The 21,813-nt window shown below is 38.8% G+C and overlaps 1 protein-coding gene across 1 annotated transcript in view; it reads left to right on the top strand.

Annotated features, from left to right (window-relative positions):
• ADGRV1 (adhesion G protein-coupled receptor V1) overlaps window positions 1-21,813 on the top strand; it is a 542,990-nt gene that overhangs the window by 447,635 nt on the left and 73,542 nt on the right. The window contains exon 86 of the mRNA XM_065873671.1: window positions 9,422-9,579. Within this exon, the coding sequence (XP_065729743.1) occupies window positions 9,422-9,579 (158 nt within the window). The remainder of the gene's footprint in view (window positions 1-9,421; window positions 9,580-21,813) is intronic.

Genomic DNA, 21,813 nt, shown 5'->3' on the forward strand with positions numbered 1-21,813 from the left:
AGGATTTTTTGCCACTTGAAACACCTATATCATTAATAGAGTGGCCACAGTGACATAGACATGCGTAGACATGCAGTTCTACCTTTCTCATAATTTCCATGGGCTCTAGATGAAACACTACAAGTGTGTTCTAAGACTGTTTGTGGAGGGAGCAGTACTCCAAAGTCTACAGAGTCTTAATCAGGGAAAGGAGAGAATATTTATGCTCTCATGAAACATAGCCCCTGACTTCTTCTAAACTATCCCTAAATGTTTTGAGTTTATTGAAATCACAGATTCAAAGCACAAAAAATAAAAAATTGTATCTCCAACATCAATCTAAGATCAGAAAGTATGGATACTTCCTCCTGCCTGTGTGATGAGGGATTACCTCACCTGAATCTGCTTTCCTGCTTTCCTCACTCCGTTGCTGAGTCCAGTTCAATCTGCTGTGAATTTTTTATTGAACAAATATTTAAGGTTGTTGGTCTTCAGAGTAATGGGTTAGCACATCAAAGATGTGTTTTAAGGTATCTAAATGCCCTTAATATGTTCATACTGGGTGGTTGTTAGAGCTGGTCTATGATACTACAGTTAATGAGTATTTTCTGAGTATCGTTGTCCATAAGTACAATTGTGAATGAAGATAGGGGGTGCAAAAAGATAAATATTTCTTGGACTTTAATCTTGTATTCCCATGGTCACCTCTATCACCTTTTCAGATACAAGAAGGTGATAGGATTAGTCAGAAAAACACTTTTTAGCCATCCATTCAGAGGCTTGGTAAGCAAGAGGTTAAGGAGGACACCTTTGAATGCTCTAGGACAATGACATTTTCCAGTACCTATCAATTTTGTTTTATGAGGACATAGAGCATTAGTACATGCAAAAAGTAACGAGTCAGACCTTATTCTGATTAAATTCTGAAGGGGTTTGATTCACTGGAACCTACCTGGAGCGCAGTTGACAATCGCTGTCCACTGGACCAATTTCAACAGTATCATCAAGTTGTTAAGGCGACAGACTGCTCGGACTTGAGTTTCTTGGAAAAAGAACAAAAAGAAAAGGTCATTTGGGGGTATCATGATTTTCAGACTGTTTTTTATCAATTCTTTCTACGCTGTTAATACTTCAAGTTTTTAATGAGCTAATTATGAACAATACAAGGCTGCATTTTAGTGTATGTAGTATATCTGACTACTTCAAAATTGTAGGCAGTTTAATATTCAGTGAATCAGAATATCTGCTCCTTTTGAAGTAGATGAAACAGTATTGCTTGGATATGTCCACATTTTTCTTAGCTCAATCTTTTCAAGTAATATAAGCATGTGGATACATTGTAAATACTAAAACGTGAGACTGATTCTTATTCTTTGATCACTTGTCAGTGCATAAAAGTAGATAGCAATGATAACCATGGAGTAGATTTGAGCTCTAAAACTGGTAGACATGGCAGTGATATCGGCAGAAAATGAGGTGTAGTTGGACCTCAGAGGACCTGGAATTAAAATGCTGGAGACCAGACCACACTCTTCATCTCTTAGGGACCACAGAGCCTCACTTCTTGTTGTGGTGAACATCTCAATGCCCCTCCCAACCCTTGCCTCCCCCCGCCATTTTTCTATCCATTCATACTCGATATTCGTTGTGTGTTTACTCCACGATGGCTGTTTGCCCTGAACTTAGAATGGTTCTAGTGCCCACTACTAACTGGCAATTATCCATGTGAAATCCTCAAGACCAAAAAGCTCATTGGCTCAGCTCAACGTTTAGAGCAGAGTCACCAAGTTATAAATCAGAGGCAAGCCAGAAGAATGTCTGTCTTTGGGTCAGGTATCCATCGCAGAGCTAGTCACCTGTATTTGGGTGAGCTGTGGGTGGGATGTGAGGATAGAGGTATATGGAACACAGGCTCTTCCAGAACCCTTGAGCAGTGTCAGCAGTTATGGAACATGTCTATCGTGCCCACAACTATCAGAATCCTTATTCCTTCAAGGGTTGTTTAGTTGCAGCTGATTATTTACCTGCCATCCACACCTGTCACAGGCCAGCACTCCCCTTCTTGTTTTGTGCCACCGGTCTGCAGATCGCTTGTGTCCTCTCTCAGTTTATTCGCTTTCTGTCTCTCCTTTTCGGTAACGAGCATGTTCAGGTTGCGAATCACAGGCTTCTAAATGTGACAGGAGCTAATTGCCAGACTTCTAAATACGACACATCTCTGCTTCTCTGTCCCTTTTGCTTCCTGCTGCTCTTCCCTCTCTGGTTCTTCAGGCTGCTGTGACCACCATGTGCTGCAAAATCTCTGGGCCTAATTCTCCTTTTGGGGTTACACTTGGCTTCACTGCCAAATAGATGTAAAGATTAGTTAATTTTGTTAATTAGCTTAAGCTACTTTATGCCTCATGAGTGCGCTAGAAGAGTGCTTCTCCAGCTTTTCAATGTGCACATGAAACACGTGGGGATCTTGTTAAAATGTAGTTTCAGGAACTCTGTCATGGAGTGTGAGATTCTGCATGTAGAGCAAACTCCCAGGCAGTGTTGATGATGCTGATGGATTAACAATGCTTTGAACAGAAGATTAGATTGACTTATTGCAACTGTGATCTTCTTGATGGGAAGGACCGTGCCTTAGGCATCTTCATCTGCCCTTCCATGGCCAGCACCATACCTGATACGTGGTAGATATTCAGATGTTGCTTGGATTTTGATTAAACTAAGCACACAGGAAATGCAGGATTTTCTATGCCTACTTTTTTAAAAAGTGAGTGGTTTCAAAGACTGCTAAAAATCAGTGAAAGAAATAAACATTTCTTAAGGGTCTGATTATGCAAAGGACTAGGAGAAATACTAAAAAAAAATACAGTCCAAGTCCTCAAGGAAACACTGTCCTACTAACTCTAATATGTCTTTGCTAGAATTGTGAAATAATTTTAGAATCGTAGCGGTAGCAGAATGAGCCTATTTATGCTATAGCATTTGACCTCATATACTTTGTGTCATTTTTCCATATGTACAATGAGGCTAAGGGGACTGTTGTGATATTTATGTGTGATAATACATGTAGGGATTGAGTTTCATGCCTGGCACACAGTAAATGATCACTGCTAATACTGTTAGTAGTGGTAGAAGAAGTAGAAACAGTAGTAGTAATATTTAAGGTTGTTTTCATTACTGGCTAATTCAGTTTAAGAAAATACTTTGCTCTTCCTCTTCTTCTCTAAGTCCATACATTATCCTAATATGAGATTTCACTTTGTAGGGCTTATCTGCAATTCAGTCTTAATATTGTTCTTGTTTAGAGTTTAAAGGAAGATGAAGTTTAGAACTCAGTTGTGTGCAGTACAACAGAAGGACTTCTAGAAGAATTTGTTTTCCTAACTTGCAGCTCGTTAAACAGTTATTTTCTCTTCACTCCAATGTCTTCATAAATTTATTCCTGAGAAAAAAATGAATGTGCTTAAAGGGCTCTCTCTAAACCTCTCCAGTCATTTTGAACGGGACAGGAAATGCACACATATACACAGAAATACATGCATACATACATACATACATAAATTCACCGGTAAACTAAAAGTGTGTGTTAAATAATAACATCATCTTTGGAAAGAAAGTAAATTGAGCGGGCAAGGAAAGGAATATTGAACTCATAAGTATTGGCTTAGATATTATTTATAAGCATCTACATAATGAATAACATCTGTATTCTTCAACTAATAGGGCCAGTACATCGATGTATTGTACTTTCTACACAAAGTAGAACTCAGTTTGCAATAAGTGGACAATTCTTGATCCATCATACATTTTAAAATTTCTGGAATAAAACTGACAGACCATCTCTTTTTTTCCCATATAAAGTAGGGCATCACCATGAGTTTCCATGTGGAAAAGAAAAAGCTGGTTGCAGCGGCAAATGTAACTGTGACATAGGTGCCATCATTAAAGAAATCTCCCCTCCTGGGGGAGGTTGGCACATGAGCCTATGAGTCATAACTATTATCATTGTCTTGTTGAGGAGAAGTACTTATAAAGACCTTAGAAACAAACATCTGTTATTCTTTCATTACCTAGTTCCTTTTTCATTACCTATGTAACCCAGATGTAACACACATGTCTGCTGCCTGGATTGCTTCATGTCCTCCAGTGCGCCAGGGTCAACTTGTTCTCTAAAATATAATTTAAATGGACTCAAATTACAGTTTCACGTACAGGGAGTTCCCAGCATCTCTTCCAATATTTTTAGCAGTTGTAAGTGAAGCTTTTGTCTCTCCTGGACTCTTTGCTTCTGAGCCCCTCCTTATGCTGATTTCATACAAGAATAAAAAAATTGAAATACCGTATACCACCCACGTAATTTTTTTTAATCAAGTTGGGTAATACAAGTAGAAACACTTCAATAAGTATAAAGAACTACCTGGGAGCGGTGGGGTGAGGGGTTAATAATAATCTTACTAAATGAGAAAGTGAGGGGCTTCCCTGGTGGCACAGTGGTTAAGAATCTGCCGGCCAATGCACGGGACACGGGTTCGAGCCCTGGTCCAGGAAGATCCCACATGCCATGGGGCAACTAAGCCCATGCGCCACAGCTACTGAGCCTGCGCTCTAAAGCCCGCAAGCCACAACTACTGAGCCTGTGTGCCACAACTACTGAAGCCTGCGTGCCTAGAGCCCATGCTCCACTACAAGAGAAGCCACTGCCATGAGAAGCCCACGCACCGCAGCGAAGAGTAGCCCCTGCTTGCCACAACTAGAGAAAGCACACGCACAGCAATGAAGGCCCAATGCAGCCAAAATAAATAAATAAATATATTTTTTTAAATAAATAAATTAATTAAATAAATGAGGAAGTGACATAAGGCGTTGTGAATGCTCCAGGGTAGACTTGAAGAGGAAAAACTGAAGATAGTGAAACAACATCTACTTATTTCATCTGGCTTAAAATAGAGAAAAAGAATGAAGTCCTGGCAAGATTTTGAAATAAAGTAGGATTGTCTGAGGGTTATAATAAGAAAGGAAATTTACCCGTGAAACTTTAAAAGGGAACAGCAAAAGTTCGTCATGTGATTACAAGAACCCAAAAGAATAATATTTAACGCCAAAAGAGAGAAGGGTCGCCAGAATGCTTTGAAGCTGGTTGAGCTAGTAATTACAAGGAAGAACTTTCCTCGCCCTTTTTAAGACAGCAAATCCACACGGCCTTTGTCTCACTTTCTGGTAACTGCCACAGCTGTCCTTGAAGCAGTAGTTGCCAGCAGGTTAATCAGCTGCTTCCACAGCCCTGTGTATGCATAGTATTCAGTCTGCTTGTTTCTTAACATTGTTTTTCCAAGAATTTGTTCCCAGCCGTACTTCAAACACTGTTTTGAACATGATATTCAGTTTCCTCACTCCCCACATCACTTTCATGTGATCTAATCTTCAGACTACCTGGATGTACTGTACATCTTAGTCAGTTGGACTAAAGAAAATTCTGGTTAATGAGACTTTTTTTTTCCTTTGAGGGTAGGGTATAGTTCATTTATCTTGGGAACTTTTAAATGTGTGTCGCAAGTTTTATTCTACATCAGTAGAAATTCCATTCAGAAAAGATCGATCAGAAACTTAGAATACATATTAGCTTTAAAGGAAAAGTTCAATGAGAATTTAAAACAAGGAAGTGTTAGTATATAAGATAGAATGTAGAATGACATAGCCAGCTCCACCTGCATTCCATGGCCCAGGTCACACGAGTAGGGGCCCTGACTGCAGCCTGCACTTGTGGGTTACCCTTTCAGCCCTGTCTTATTTGCAATTGTTAGTGTTTGTTGCAGGAGAGTTGTCTGACCCCCTAATCCCTAAGAGAGGTGGTACACAAGGCAGAGAGTTTGTTGGAGGGAGACTGGGACGGAGTCACAGCTGGACAGGAGTGGGCGAGGGAAGCCCCTGCCGGACTGTAGTACCTGCGCAGGAGAGGAAGGCAGAAGGGGCTGCAGACAGGGCAGGCACGCTGGGGGCCCAAGCCCTCCTCATTCATGATCTGGCCCCATGCTGACCAGGTGGAGGACAAACTTAGGGCACTCTCACCAGCCTGATGCTAATGAGAGGCCACGATTTGTAGGGCTCTGAAGAAACAGAGGGGAAAAGGGTTGCTTCAGGATTAGATAATTTTCCTGCCCCTTTCTCTGAAAGAATGGCCCAACATGGCCAAGTCACTGTACAAACAGGGAGAATTGCAAGTGAGATTGTGAAGAGCTGTGACACTTTGGGAATTCTCCCCCTCTTCCCAAAGCCACTGCACACATGCCTGGTTACTTCTAACCTCCCAGAGGTCCACTTTGCCCAATTTATTTTTTGACCAGGATCGCACGGCGTTCATTGAAGTCCTCCTTTCAAATGTTTTCCTCTAAAATAAAGGGAAGTTTTCAGGAAAGCACTTCAGATAGAGGTGAGAACCAAACATGGCCAGCCACCGGCAAGTGTAGATGTTGGAGAGCCAAACCTATACGCCATAACACTGTGTACAAAATGTTTATTATCCTAAAACAGCTCACAGTAGATTCGGTAATTATCCCCATTTTACAGCCTGAAATTGACTTGTGATGACATTTTTCAAGATAAAAATTAAGACACTGAAGCCCGTGTGACTTCCTTTGTCAGTGTCTGTGTTTGTCTAACCTGCTTTAAGCCAGCCTGTGGCAGTGAATCCATAATTCAGGTGAAAACAAATCAGCTCAATAACAAAAAATCAAACAACCCAATCCAAAAATGGGCAGAAGACCTAAACAGACATTTCTCCAAAGAAGATATACAGACTGCCAACAAACACGTGAAAGGATGCTCAGCATCATTAATCATTAGAGAAATGCAAATCAAAACTACAATGAGATATCATCTCACACCAGTCAGAATGGCCATCATCAAAAAATCTAGAAACAATAAATGCTGGAGAGGGTGTGGAGAAAAGGGAACACTCCTGCACTGCTGGTGGGAATGTGAATTGGAACAGCCACTATGGAGAACAGTATGGAGGTTCCTTAAAAAACTATAAATAGAACTACCATATGCCCCAGCAATCCCACTACTGGTCATATACCCTGAGAAAACCATAATTCAAAAAGAGTCATGTACCAAAATGTTCATTGCAGCTCTATTTACAATAGCCTGGAGATGGAAACAACCTAAGTGCCCATCATCGGATGAATGGATAAAGAAGATGTGGCACATATATACAATGGAATACTACTCAGCCATAAAAAGAAACGAAATTGAGCTATTTGTAATGAGGTGGATAGACCTAGAGTCTGTCATACAGAGTGAAGTAAGTCAGAAAGAGAAAGACAAATGCCGTATGCTAACACATATATATGGAATTTAAGGCAAAAAATGTCATGAAGAACCTAGGGGTAAGACAGGAATAAAGACACAAACTTACTAGAGAACGGACTTGAGGATATGGGGAGGGGGAAGGGTGAGCTGTGACAAAGCAAGAGAGAGGCATGGACATATATACACTACCAAACGTAAGGTAGATAGCTAGTGGGAAGCAGCCGCATAGCACAGGGAGATCAGCCCAGTACTTTGTGACCGCCTGGAGGGGTGGAATAGGGAGGGTGGGAGGGAGGGAGATGCAAGAGGGAAGAGATATGGGAACATATGTATATGTATAACTGATTCACTTTGTTATAAAGCAGAAACTAACACCATTGTAAAGCAATTATACCCCAATAAAGATGTTAAAAAAAATAAAATTAAATTAAAAAAAAAAAAAGAAATCATTTAAAGCCAATGTACATAAAAACAAGTAGCCAACATGACCCCTATTTTTAGTGCAGAAATATATTCAAGATCAAAGCCATTAATGTTTGCCTGTTTCATTTAATCACATGCCTTTTACCTGGAAGATGTGGGTCTTACGGCATACAAATGAGTGTACAGGAAAGGATTCAGGCTTTATGCTGTCCAAATTAAATTCTAAAAGCCAGAAAATTCATCATTCTGACATCTCTTTGCAGATGCAGAATGTGTGTTGAAATATCTCTTGAAATGTGTCTTGTTTACTTGAATACATTTAGCAGATCATATTAATTAGAAATAATATCTGAGTAAAGTCTTTAATAACATATCTCTTTTTAAACATAAAATCAAAGGGACTGATTTCCCAAGTTGCAAGAATGGGTGTTTCCCCTGATTACCTATAGTTTGGATTTTGAGGTTTTCTTCTTAATAAGTTATATTTTTTTCCTTGAGTTATCAGCATCCATTATTTTTGGCTATATTGCAATCTAGGTTTGCAGATATTATGTATTAAAAAATGGAGAAGTTGGGGAAAATATTTCACAAGAGACATTCTCTACTATTAAGATTTCTTGTAAAGTATTATTGCCATTAAAAGTCGTAGGAGGTGTGTCCTCAATAAGAATACCTCAGAAGCACAATTTTAGATACTGAGAACCTATTTAACAGTCTTCCATTTTGAGATTGTTTTGTGAAAGATTTTATATGAACAAGATGATTTTTATAACCCGTGAGTAAAATCTTCCAATTACATCTCTAAAACCATTTTCCGTGGAATTTCAGTATTACCAAAATATATAAATAATGTTAAGTTTACCTTAAACCTCATTGATCTAAATAAACTCCAGTAATAATGGATACAGTTATGCAGTATAGCTTCTAAATGGAAAATTGTCATCATTTTCAAGAGAATGAATGGCTCTAGGGAAATGTACAGCTTAGGAATGACAAAACTGTCATCCAAGCAGAGAACAAAATTGTAGAAATTACAGAGTTGAGCCCTGGGACTCTTCAAATTTGCCTTTAAACAATACCTTCTTCAAACTAGTGGTTACCGGTGGGGAGAGGGAAAGGGGAAAGGCAACATAGGGGTAGAACTATTAGGTATAAAAGAGGTAGGAACTAAGAGGTTATACTATTAGGTATAACGTAAGCTACAAGAGAATATTGTACAACACAGGGAATATAGCCAATATTTTATAACAGCTATAAATGGAGTATAACCTTTAAAAATTGTGAATCACTGTATCGTACACCTGTAACTTACATAATATTGTATAACAACTATACTTCAATAAAAAAATTTAAAAAGATAAAAGAAAACAATTACCTTCCCTCATGTGGTCCCTAGTGAAACCGTGGTCTCATTAGACGAAGAAGACAGAGCTGGAAAAGCAAATATGCGTTTCTGAAATTTGTTTGGCCGTAACCTTTTCTGAAGTTTTCTGAGCACCTCAGGATATGCATGTTCCATGGAACCTACTTTGTGAAGCAGTGGGTTAGATTTAGTCATGTAGCCTCTACTCAAACAGAGCTCCAATTTGGCAAGCCAGAAAGTTGCTTTTGCCAACATTTAGATACAAAGAGCTAGTATAAAGCGGTGATGTAATGCATGGTGCATTTAGAAATGTTTGTGTTGAAGCTGAGTTATCTCTTCTCTTGTCTCTTCCAGGTGTTTCATCCCAAACATCTATGCAGCTCTGTTCAGTGCAGCTCTTGTTCCGTTAATGTGCCTCGTGGTAGTATTTGTGGTGTTCATCCATGCCTACCAGGTGAAGCCACAGTGGAAAGCATATGATGATGTCTTCAGAGGAAGAACAAATGCTGCAGGTTTGAAAGAAACTGTATTTGTATTTTAAGATGGGGACTTTTAATGGAGGGTAAAGGTCACTGAATATTCTTTATCAAGAAAAGGAGTGAGGGCTTCCCTGGTGACGCAGTGGTTGAGAGTCCGCCTGCCAATGCAGGGGACACGGGTTTGTGCCCCGGTCCGGGAAGATCCCACATGCCGCGGAGCGGCTGGGCCCGTGAGCTATGGCCGCTGAGCCTGCGCGTCCGGATCCTGGGCACCGCAGCGGGAGAGGCCACAACAGTGAGAGGCCCGTGTACCGCAAAAAAAAAAGAAAGAAAGAAAAGGAGTGAGGTTCGACTTAGCTTTCAGCTCTGAAGCCATAAGTTAAATTATAGTTCTCCAGTTTCTCCTGCTCCTTGGGACTTCCTGACATCTCTCTTCAGGGCTCTGTAGGTTTTATTCTGATGCCAGTTTTGTCCCTGAGATATTAATATTCAAGTAAATGACTCACAGCCTTTGGGAGCTGCTTCCCCAAGTGTTCTTCAACTCAAGCACTAACAACCTGTTTTCAACCTGTGAAATCTGTTCACTTCTTTCAGATTCTGAGACTTCTTCACAAACCTCCATAATGCTTGGGAGTGCTGTATTTTGCATGTGGAGTTCTGACTCTGCTGACAAATGTTTAAAAACATATGTGACCAGACAGCTTCATAAGTGGCTACACATGTCTGGTTACTTAAGAGTACAGTCTTTCCAGCTCAAATTGGCTTTCACTACAGCTCATTTTTTCCCTTTGAATCATACTTAACACAGGTTTTTATGATGTGTTTCTTTTTCTGTTGTTAGATTAGCGTCTCTTAGGAATTTTTTTAAGGAACAATAACCAAACACCTTCATACAGAAAAGTCACTCTAAAATGGTTTGAGTGATATTAGGGAGAATCTGATGAGCTGGGGGTGGGGGAATCCCGCTTGGGCCAAGAGGAAGACTAGTCTTTTCTAAGCTTTTACAAATCTAAAGCCAAATGAATGGAGAAGTTCTTCACTTTTTAAGTGCTTTTCAGAGTTTAAGCAAGATACCATATATGAAGTCCCTAGAATACATAATATAATAATGTCTAATACATTATTAGAGACTCAATAGATATTGTCATTTATAGGCTAATAAAAGGATTCATTCTAATATAAGAAAAGCCTGTAGTTCCTAAACTGTGTCAGGGAAGATGCAAAAAGATTTTCCTTGTTGTGTAAAAAGAAGGGACTCTTTTATATTAGTCTGTGGGGTAGTTTGTAGATAGTTGTATCTAGCCAACTCTACCCTCTTCTCTCTCATTTAGCATGCAGTTATTATGTGGGCAGAGATATTATTTAAGGTTATGATTAATCTTAGATTCTTCCGTTAAAAAAGCAATATTCAATGTAGAAATCCACCTTTTTCACAGGATATAGAATATATCTAGAAGCTATGCTTTTATTCAACTTGAGATTCATTTTATTAAAATGCATATTCTCTTTTGAAGGAAAAGTTTGTTTCTTTCCCCAAATAACCAGATTTATTCTGTTCTGTATATTATGTAAAAGTGCCAATGTTTGCATGTTTTCAATAATGATAACATCATAAGGGCCTAACCTAACGAGTTAGTCCTTTCATGCCTGAATCACCCCTGTGCCTTTTTGGATATGATCCATCATGGATAGAGTAGATAAACAATGCTCTGATTATCTGAAAAACAGCCCTCAAGCATTGAACATAATGCTAAAAGCCCTAGCACACTTCTATCCCAACTAGCGAAACCTCTCTTGCAATGAAATATTAATAGAAGCATTGCTCTTATTGTAGCTTTTCAAATAAAAACAATTATGACAGTTCTGATTCCCCTATTCCCACTCAATCTAATAGTCATTATCTCACTTGGACTCTTACAGTGTTTTCCTGATAGGTCACTAGTTCTAGTTCTTCTCCAGTATCATTTTCTCAGATGTCTATATTTCAACAAAGTGGCTCCCCTCACTCTCTAGCTTTACAGTCATTCGAAGTCTCTCTCATTGCCCAGAAGAAAGTCCAGTCTTTATAACACAAGAGTCTCTATAAGTCCACCCCTGGGCCATCTTTTCGTCCCCAAGTTAGTTACCATTCAGCCTGCATTCTGACCATGCCATCAATTTACTCCTCTTACTCGTTCTTTTTTTTTTAATAAATTTTATTTATTTATTTATTTATTTTTGGCTGTGTTGGGTCTTCATTACTGTGTACAGGCTTTCTCTAGTTGCAACGAGTGGGTGCTACTCTTCGTTGCAGTGCACGGGCTTCTCTTGTTGTGGAGCATGGGCTCTAGGCATGCGGACTCAGTAGTTGCAGCACGCGGGCTCACTAGTTGTGGCTCATGGGCTCTAGATTGCAGGCTCCCTAGTTGTGGCACACGGGCTTAGTTGCTCCACGGCATGTGGGATCTTCCCAGACCAGGGCTTGAACCCATGTCTCTTGCACTGGCAGGTGGGTTCTCAACCACTGTGCCACCAGGGAAGCCCCTACTCTTACTCATCCTTAAAATTGCCTGATACTGTCATCTTTGCTCATGTAAGGCGCCCTCTACGAATTCCTCATCATCAGTTGATAAAACTCATGTGTTTAGTAAGTAATGTGAGAAAATGTGGATGAAAGAGAGGTGGAAGGTGCTTATTACCCTTCCATAATCTTCATTATCTCCCCAAAGCTGTCCTAAAGAAACCCATAATCTAAGTAAAAGTGGTGTGCTGAACAAACACAAGTTAATCCCTAGGAAGCCCTTCCAGCAAGATACTGCTCACTCTTTTATAGAAATCTTGGAAGCTCCCAACATGCTACCTCTTCTGTGACGCCTTTGGAATTCCCTCTTTACAGAGCCACACCAAATAAGCATTACTCATTCCTTCTTGTATGCTTTTAAAGCACTTTGTTCCTACAGCCATTACAGCACTTAGCACTTATTTCAGAATGAAATGGTGACTTGTTTTGGTGTGTGTGGCTGATTTCCTTAATAAAATATGAATTCCTTGAGGGTAAGGACCATTTATTATTCATCTCTGTATCACCAGAGCCTGGTAGAGTGTGCAGTAGATAGCAAGAGCATAATTAATATTTGTTGACTAAATGAATAAATTAATAATCATCAATGCACCATAAAATCTTATGATTATGGGAATGGATCCCCAAGCTAAATATAACTTTAAGAAGAAAAGGAATCTGTCATATCATCAGAAATAGAAATTATAGAATTTATCTCATTGATCTGTTTGTAGGTATCCCTTTAAAAGTTATTATTAGGACTATCATTTTTGCCTTGACTTCTCTGATTCCCAAAACTATGTGTTCAGCTTTGACCTCTAAGCTGATGTCTTACATTTTATTTGAAACCTCCTTTAACTCTCTTCCATCTGAACATGTTCCACATACCTCGAATTCAAATTTTCAAGAAAAAAAATGTCAATCTACTCTACCAAGGAGCATTTGATAACTCTCCTTGAATCTGTCTGCTAGAATTCCATTGTGTTGACCTGAAAAATATCCAGTCCAGAAGGACTGTAAATTCATGTTTTGCCCATTTCCCTGCTCCATATACATAGCAGTTAATGACAAGATATAACAAGAGAAAATTAAAAAGAAGATGAATTGTGGATCAGAAAGAGCAGAAGCACAAAGTATAAGCTGGGCTACTGTCAGGGACCTGATGTTTTCTGGGTCCACAAGCCTGTGAATGCAGGAGTATCTCAACTGCTGTGGTGGTAAGTTGGGAATTAAAGGTCTCACCCAAGGCCGGTAGACTGGAGCAGTAGCACCTGTAGGAAAGGAACCTGAAAAAGAGCTGCCATAGTAGCTTGGGCTTTGGCTTAGGGATCTGGGAGCCCAAAGAGAAAGCAGAGGAAGCATCTCACCAAGTTCCTGGGCCAAAATCTCTAGAGTTCACAGAGTTTATCTGCCATATTCATATGTATATGTCATTATGGGGACAGAAGACCCATGACACCAAACTAGTCCTTTTTGGACAGAAGGGCTAAGTGGAGGCCACCACAAAACCATTAGACAGAAAAAGGTAGCCAGAGAGAAAGACAGAGAGTGAGAGAGAGAGAGAGAGAGAGAGAGAGAGAGAGAGAGAGAGAACAAGCAAGGAAGCAAATGCTTTCTACTCAAGATTAGCTGCAATATAAAAGTCCCAAACATTGGAGGAAAACTAACAAAGATAGCCCTTAAAATCAGCAAAGAGATGAATTTAACATAGAAAAAAATATAAAAATAGAATAAACGATAAATAACTTTCTCAAGTTATTTAGGTTCCTCAAAAATATAAAGTAGGAATCATCAAACTATGGCCCTGCCAGCCACTTACCTGTTTCCTCATTTTATCTATTTATTTTTTTAACAGCTTCATTGAGATATAGTTTACATCCCATAAAGTTCATCTGTTTAAATTGTACAGTTCATTGGTCTTTACTATATTTATATAGTTGTGTAACTATCGCCATAATCTAATTTTAGAATATTTGCATCATCCCAAAAAAGAAACCCCATACCTGTTAGCAGTCACTCCCCATTCTCCACTTCCCTGAAGCCTAGGTAACTGCTAATCAATTTTCTGTCTCTATAGATTTGTCTATTCTGGACATTGCATATAATGGAACTATAGAATAGGTGGTCTTTTATTAAGTCTGGCTTCTTTCACTTAACATAGTGGTTTCAGAGTTCATCCATATTTTATATCATGTATCAGTACATAGTTCTTTTTATTGCCAAATAATATTGCATTGTGTGAACATACTACATTTTGCTTTCCTATTCATCAGTTGATGGACATTTGGGTTGTTTTCACCTTTTGGCTATTAAGAAAAACATTCCTATGGTCATTTATATATAAGTTTTTGTATTAACATGTGTTTTCATTTCTCTCGGGTATATGCCTAGAATTGGAATTTCTGCGTCATACAGTAGCTCGATGTTTAACATTTTGAGGAACTGCCAAACTGTTTTCCAAAGTAGCTGCAGTGACCTGTTTTTGTAAGTAAAGGTTTTTCTTGACACCCAGCCACACCCATTTGTTTACATATATTCTATGGCTGCTTGCAACAAAAACCATGTGGCCTGAAAAACCTAACATTTAATATCTGGCCCTGTACAGAAAATGGTTGACCATTGACCCCTGACATAAAGGAAGGTATATCCATTCAAAGCACTTAAACATAAAAAAAAAAAAAAAAGATATAAGCAAATAAAATTAACACAGACCAATATGAAAATGAAAAAATTTCAATAATCTTGACAGTGAAAAATAACACTAGTCGAAAGTTTTAAATATCTTTATATTTGAGATAAAATATAGATGAGACACAGAGAAGAGAGAATTAATTAATTAGAATCCGAAGCTAGGATTAAGGAATTCATGTGAAAGATACAAAAAAAGAGAAAATATGAAAACAGAGCTAAGAAGTATGAGAATACATTGCCAGGAGAAAAGAATACAGGGAATGGAGAGTAATCAATATTTGAAGAGGTAATGTTGAGAATTTTCTAGAATTAAAGAAATTAACATAACTACCCATAAATATCTACCTTGTTTAAAAATTGGGGGAGAGGGGTAGGGGAATGCTGAAAAGTCTACTATATTAGTAAAGTTCCCACATCTGTATTTTTGAAAACTGGATAGTAAGTACCCTTTCTTTGCTTCTAATATTCTTTATTGTTAGAATAATTGGCACAAACCCCACTCAGGAGTTTGAGTCCACAGTGCAAGCAGTTGCCACTATGTTCTCTAAAAGCCAAAGCTTCAAATTGCAACACAGACTGGTACCAAGCCTCTTCTCTTCTTTCCTCTGAGATTCCTGCACTTTTTATACCCCGTGTGTACGTTATATCTGAGAAGGAGGGCAGTTCCAATTACAGTCGGCCCTCTGTATCACCAGGTTCTGCATTTGCAAATTCAACCAGCCATGGGTCGGAAAATATTTGGGAAAAAAAAATTCCAGAAAGTTCCAAAAAGCAAATCTTGAATTTGCCACACACCAGCAACTATTTACATAGCATTTACATTGTGTTTACAACTATTTACATTGTATTAGGTATTATTTTAAGTATTCCAGGGGATGTGCATAGGTTATATGCAAATAGTATGACATTTTATATAAGGGACTTTGAGCATCCTTGGATTTTGGTATCCTGCAGGGTCCTGGAACTAATCCCCAATGGATACAGAGGGAAGACTGTAGTCTCAAGCAGATCTGGCTTAGTTCTCTACAATTCCAAACATGCAAAATAGACCTTTTTCCTAAGGCAGCTGAGATGGTTTATAGTTTAGTTTTATTTTGCCCTGCATTTTTTAAAATTTAATTTATTTTAAGTTAATTAATTTATTTATTTTTGGCTGTGTTGGGTCTTCATTGCTGCGCGCAGGCTTTCTCTAGTTGCGGTGGGCGGGGGCTACTCTTCGTTGCAGTGCACAGCCTTCTCATTGTGATGGCTTCTTTTGTTGTGGAGCACAGGCTCTAGGGACATGGGCTTCAGTAGTTGTGGCACGCAGGCTCATTAGTTGTGGTTCTCGGGCTCTAGAGCACAGGCTCAGTAGTTATGGCGGATGGGCTTAGTTGCTCCACGGCATGTGGGATCTTCCCAGACCAGGGATCGAACCCGTGTCCCCTGCATTGGCAGGCAGATTCGTAACCACTGTGCCACCAGGGAAGTCCCCTGCATTTTTTTAATTGGATGAGTATTTCCAGATATTACAGTTGACCGTTGAACAGCACTGATTTGAACTATGCACTTACATGCAGATTTTTTCAATAGATAACGTACTACAGTACTATACCATCCACCATTGGTTGAATCCACATAAAGTTATATGTGGATTTTTGTTTGTGAGGGGGTTTGGCACCCCTAACCTTTGCATTGTTCAAGGCTTAACTGTATTAGATAGTAGCATGAGAAATATATTCTCAAATAATAAATCAAGAGTTGAAAGTAAATCCCCTTTTATTACAGAAGCACAGTTTCCTAGTTTTCCACATTATGTTAAATTTTGAGTATTTTTGGTCAAACCTTGTCAAGAGTTTTTTGTTTATTTATAAATTACCTTTAACAATGAGTAAGATGCATATGAGAAGGAAAGGTCAATTGATAGTTTCGTTATAGCCAAGCTGTTTTTTGTTTTTAGTAGCTAGAATGATTATGATTATTTATTTACCGTAGAGTTTTAGGTTTGGTAAACAGATGTGATTAGTTAACACCAGCGTCAGCCCTGTTTGAATAACTGAAGAGCTTATATCAGTCATTTTGTTTGGGCTGGAATCTTCCATATTTCTATAGAACTGTTCTCCAGACTATTCACTCTGGTGCAGATTAGATGTGCCTGACAACAGGAGCAATTTTACATCAACACTTGTGTGTTGGTTATGTCTGCTCAGTATCAACCCCTTTATATTTTGAGTGACTTCTTCACTCCTGACATCCCTTAATTTCAGACTCAAATTTCCACTGAAATCCAAAGGAAAGGGGGAACAGAGGAAGAGCTGCTAGTAAGTCAAATACACTCTGTGCTGTAGTCTCCAAAGACAACCACTGTCAGTCCCTCCCTTTCTGAGTGTGGCTGGGACAGCGATGTCAGCTTTGCTTCCTTCTGTGCCCTTTTTGCTGCTCGACTGCTGTGAACCACATTTTCGAAGGTCGGTGGCTCCTAGTGAAATTTACTGACCTCCTCCTCCTTCAGTGAAGTGAGTGTGCAGTGAGAATGAGTCAGGATAAAGGTATGTTCCCTGAACTAAACTTCAGTGTCTCAAAGAGCATTTTAAACAAAGCCTGTAATTTTAGGGTTTGGTTTTGATCTCTGGCAATGATAAGCTTGTCTCTCCTTTTAGGCTCATTAGAATTTACTGACTCTTTTCTGATTCATCAGCCAGTTCTTATGTGAGGAATGATTTATGGATCAGGGAAGGAAAATTAATTTGAATAAAAAGAGGAAGCAGTTTACAAATCCCTTTCTTATAAAAATCCCATACATATGTTTCAATATGATATATAAAAAATGTAAAGGTGGCTTGATCCAGCTAGCCATGTATAACATGAATCTGAGGTATTTGGAATCTCCTGGTACAATAATGGCCACTTCTCTGCTTGGTAATATATTTGAGGATGAATGCTTCCATTTCTTCTGAGTCTCCACGTCTTCATATTTACAGAACAACAATACTAATGTAAATCAAGATTCCATTGCTGTTATGAAAATCATTGGAAACTTGCTCTAATGAATATTATGAAGTATCATCCCTTTCATCTTAAGGTTGAGTAACTTTTCTTCTCCTGACATCTTAGAAATTTCAAAAAGAGTTCAGAGAAACTGAGTATAAGCCAAAGGAAAAAGAAGACAAGGAAATAGCTCCTGGTAAATGCAGTACACTCTGTGTTGTGTTCTCCAAAGAGGGCCGCCATCAATTATTTCCCTCCCTTTACATGTGTGCTTCTCCTCACATTACAGCAGTGGAGTCTATTTCCCCTCCCTTTAACTCTTTGGACTTGCTTAGACCAAGGTAATCTGATGGAAGTGATACTGTCCCATAACGGGTCTAACCTTTAAGAGGACTAGCAGTTTCAGCTTCCTTTCTCTTGGAAGCCAGTCAGTCAGTGTAAGAAGTCCAGTTACTCTGAGACCACCATGATGTTAGAAACTCCAGGCTAGTCATATGGAGTGGCCATGTGAATAGGCATATTTGACCAGCCTCCAGTTGTTTCAGGCGTCTGATTCCAGACATGGGAGTAAAAAGCCTTCCTGTAGGTTCCAGCCCGAGTAGACACCACACAGAGCAGAAAACCGCCCAGCACAGATTGTAAATTATTTTAAGCCACCAAGTTTTGTGGTGGTTTATTATGTAGCAATCAATAGCTGAAACACTCTGGTTCTAGTATCCTTATTATTCTCACATCAATATTCTAAGTATGTCATTGTCATTTTTAATTTTATTTTCATTCTTATTTTATTGTGCTGTTTTATTTTAGTTTTCATTGCTTGTCATTTCAAATACATATTACAGAATTCTAAGTGTGTCATTATCATTTTAAATTTTACATGGTTTATAAATATAAATGGAAAAACACAATATGATTTTTTTTCCCTAAACCAAAATTGAGGCTTCCACTAAAGCAAAGTAAAATAATCTTACCTAACAACAGTATGTACTTGAATCAGATCCAGAATGACCAATATAACAGGTTTCACATGTCCTTGGCAGTAAGCTGCTTGTTTGCAGTCTACTCCCAGTTCCATTGCTGAAAAGAAAATAAAAAACAATGCCTAGGGACCTAAGGAAAACCCCAGAGCTCCTCACTACACAATGAACAATCTCTTCCACTTGAGCTTAAAAAAAATCTTTGTGAACACAGTTTAGTCTTCCCACATTTTGTCAATAGCGCTGGGGAAAATCCAGAATATTTTTAAAAACATTATGGATGCTCATCCTCTGCTTAGAATTATATCTATGACCTCAGTCTTCAAAGATTCAAATCAGAAATCTTTGAGCCTGAAAGATGATGTGTAGTCATTCAGTGTGTGCTGGTTTTTTTCATTATTGTTTTTGAAAAAATTGGGGATTTGATATTGCTCATTAAAAACTCCTAGAACAATAGCATCAGGAATTAGTTTCCTAAGGTTTGGAACGTCAAGGTAAAAAGTAAAAACTAAAATCAGAGAGTTGAAAGAAAGCTTGAATTTCTGTCTGAACTCCTGATTTACACACGTAACCAATGAAGAAAATGGACTAGTAATTTGTGGCAGAGCTGGGTCTTTCTAAAACTCAAGTTTCCTGAATGTCTATACCTCAGTGACTGCTTCTTACCTAGTCTGTTAAAACTGATGAGACAAGGATGGTTCTCTATTTAGGCTATTTCAGTACTAAACTGTTAAATTCAATTTACATTTGTTTTCTAGGTGGGCAGCGGGCATAGAGCATGGATGTGGTAGGTTTGGGAGAGAGAGTAGTAGACATGTAAGTGGCAGCTGTGAAAGGACTTGGGCCCTGGTGGCGATCATCATTATCCTCATCACCGCTACCAGTCACCGTATGCCAGACACCGGGCTAAGCATTTCGTATATATTATCTCAATTTTTACAAGAATCTTGTGAAACAGGCATTTCTGTTCCTATAGTGAGACAAGAAAATGAAGGAAATGAGAGGCTTAGGAAGGTGTCCAGATTTGCAAAGCCGTTCAATTGTGCAGTTGGATTAGAACCACAGGTGACTCTGGCCAACACCAATGCTTCACAGTTTACCATTTTTTTATCAAAACTTTCATTGAGAAACATAACATGTGAACATTAAATTAGACCTAGAGAGCTCTAATTCCATAAAAGGAATTGTTCGATTTTATTCCTGAGAGAGAATTTGAAGTGATCCAGGCTAGCAAATTATTTCTTCATCTTCTTATTTCCAAGAAAGACTGCCCCCTCTCTTTATGGTACTGAAACATGCCTAGTTTTCCTCACTATTCTCATATGTAGTGCAGGCATGATAATAATATATAACTTTATAGCACTGTTTGAAGGATTAAAGTATTAAATGTCAATTCATATAAAGTCTTTAGCACACTCTCTGAAACATAGTAAGCAGTCAGTAGGCTTTGGTATTTTTGTTAGCATAACAACTCTTTCAATATGTAATTGGTGCAGAATATACTCAGACTTTGTCCTGTATACTTACTAAATGTCTCTCAGATATGCCTCTCTCTTCCTTTCTTCATGATCATGCCTGATGTATTAATCAGCTCGAGCTGCCATAACAAAATGCCATAGACTGGGTGGTTTAAACAATTAAAATATATACCTCACAGTTCTGGAGGCTGAGAAGTCCCATAATCTGGGTGCTGGCCAATTCAGTTCCCGATGAGGGCCCTCTTCCTGGCTTGCAGACAATCATCTTCTTGCTATGTTCTTACGTGGGGGAGAGAGGGAGAGAAAGAGAATGAGGAAGAGAAAGGGAGAAAGAGAAATGTCTCATGTCTCTCCTTACAAGGACACTAATCCCACCATGAGGGCTGTACCCTCACGACTTAACTCCTTAAGTCCCTATTTCCAAATACCATCACATTGAGGGGTGGGGCTTCAACATATGAATTTGGTGGGGGAGGCGCTCAATTCAGTTCATAGCACCTGGGTTATATCCTCCATCATCTCACAACTCTCTTAAACTGATATTCCTTTATTCTTGTCTGTCCCCATTCCACATTGAACATCTAAAAGGTGAAATTGATCACATCATTAATTCATCCAGTAGCGATCCTTAGGGACTTCTCTGGCCGTCCAGCGGTTAGAACTCTGTGCTTCCAGTGCAAGGGACACATGTTCAATCCCTCATGGGTCAGGGAAAGAGGATCCCACATGCTGTGAGGCGTGGCAGAAAAACAAACAAAAGACAATAGCAATCCTTAAACTGTAGGATAAAAGGAAAATTCCAATACTTCCCTGCATAAACTCTCCATATGCACAGCCATACTGAACTAGTGCTGTTGCCTAAAAGTGACATGATGTCTGATAAGTCTGGACTTAAACAACATAACTGAATTCACTCTCACTTGCTGAGTTCATCATTTATGGTGGTTGGGGAGGAGAAGGAATGGAATTGAAATTAATTTCTTGATACCCATCATGAATAGGCTTCAGTAGAATGTTAGTGGAAGATGTGGTCAGTATGATATACATTTAAAGCCAGTGTCTAAGAGCATCACAGTGGCATTGCTGCTCAGATTCACTGCAAACTCTTTGCCCTTCATCTCTTATTGACATAGGCTTACCATTGCCATGCGAATACCATTGCCATGCCTCAGCTTGACCCAGAGGGTCAGTGAAACTTTCCCCATTGTTTATAATTTTTATGCATAGGCTGAGTTTCCCAAATATTTCCTTGGCAGTTTTTTCCCAAGTTAATTAAAAGTTTACATTTTAACTTTCCTGGCATACTCCACTCTTTCAAAGGACTTTTCCCCCCTTAAATCCTTTTTTTAGTTATCTTGAAAAAATTACAGTGAGGCATTACTTTCTACTCTTTTGAAAATTACATGAAACAGTTATTCATATTTATTGCTTTGATCTAAGAGCACATTCAGTTTTTTAACGGGTGACTGAAGTCTTCCATTCTGCTCTTAGCTAATGAAAATACAATTTCTGATTTTTTTAACATGTCTCTCAAATTTGTATTTAGACCATTGCCGAAGAATGTATATAAAACTCTACTGAAGAGTAGAAAAATGAGTTTTTCAAGCCTGTTTTA

This window comes from Phocoena phocoena, chromosome 3 (genome assembly GCF_963924675.1).
Source record: "Phocoena phocoena chromosome 3, mPhoPho1.1, whole genome shotgun sequence".
NCBI classification, from domain to species: domain Eukaryota; kingdom Metazoa; phylum Chordata; class Mammalia; order Artiodactyla; family Phocoenidae; genus Phocoena; species Phocoena phocoena.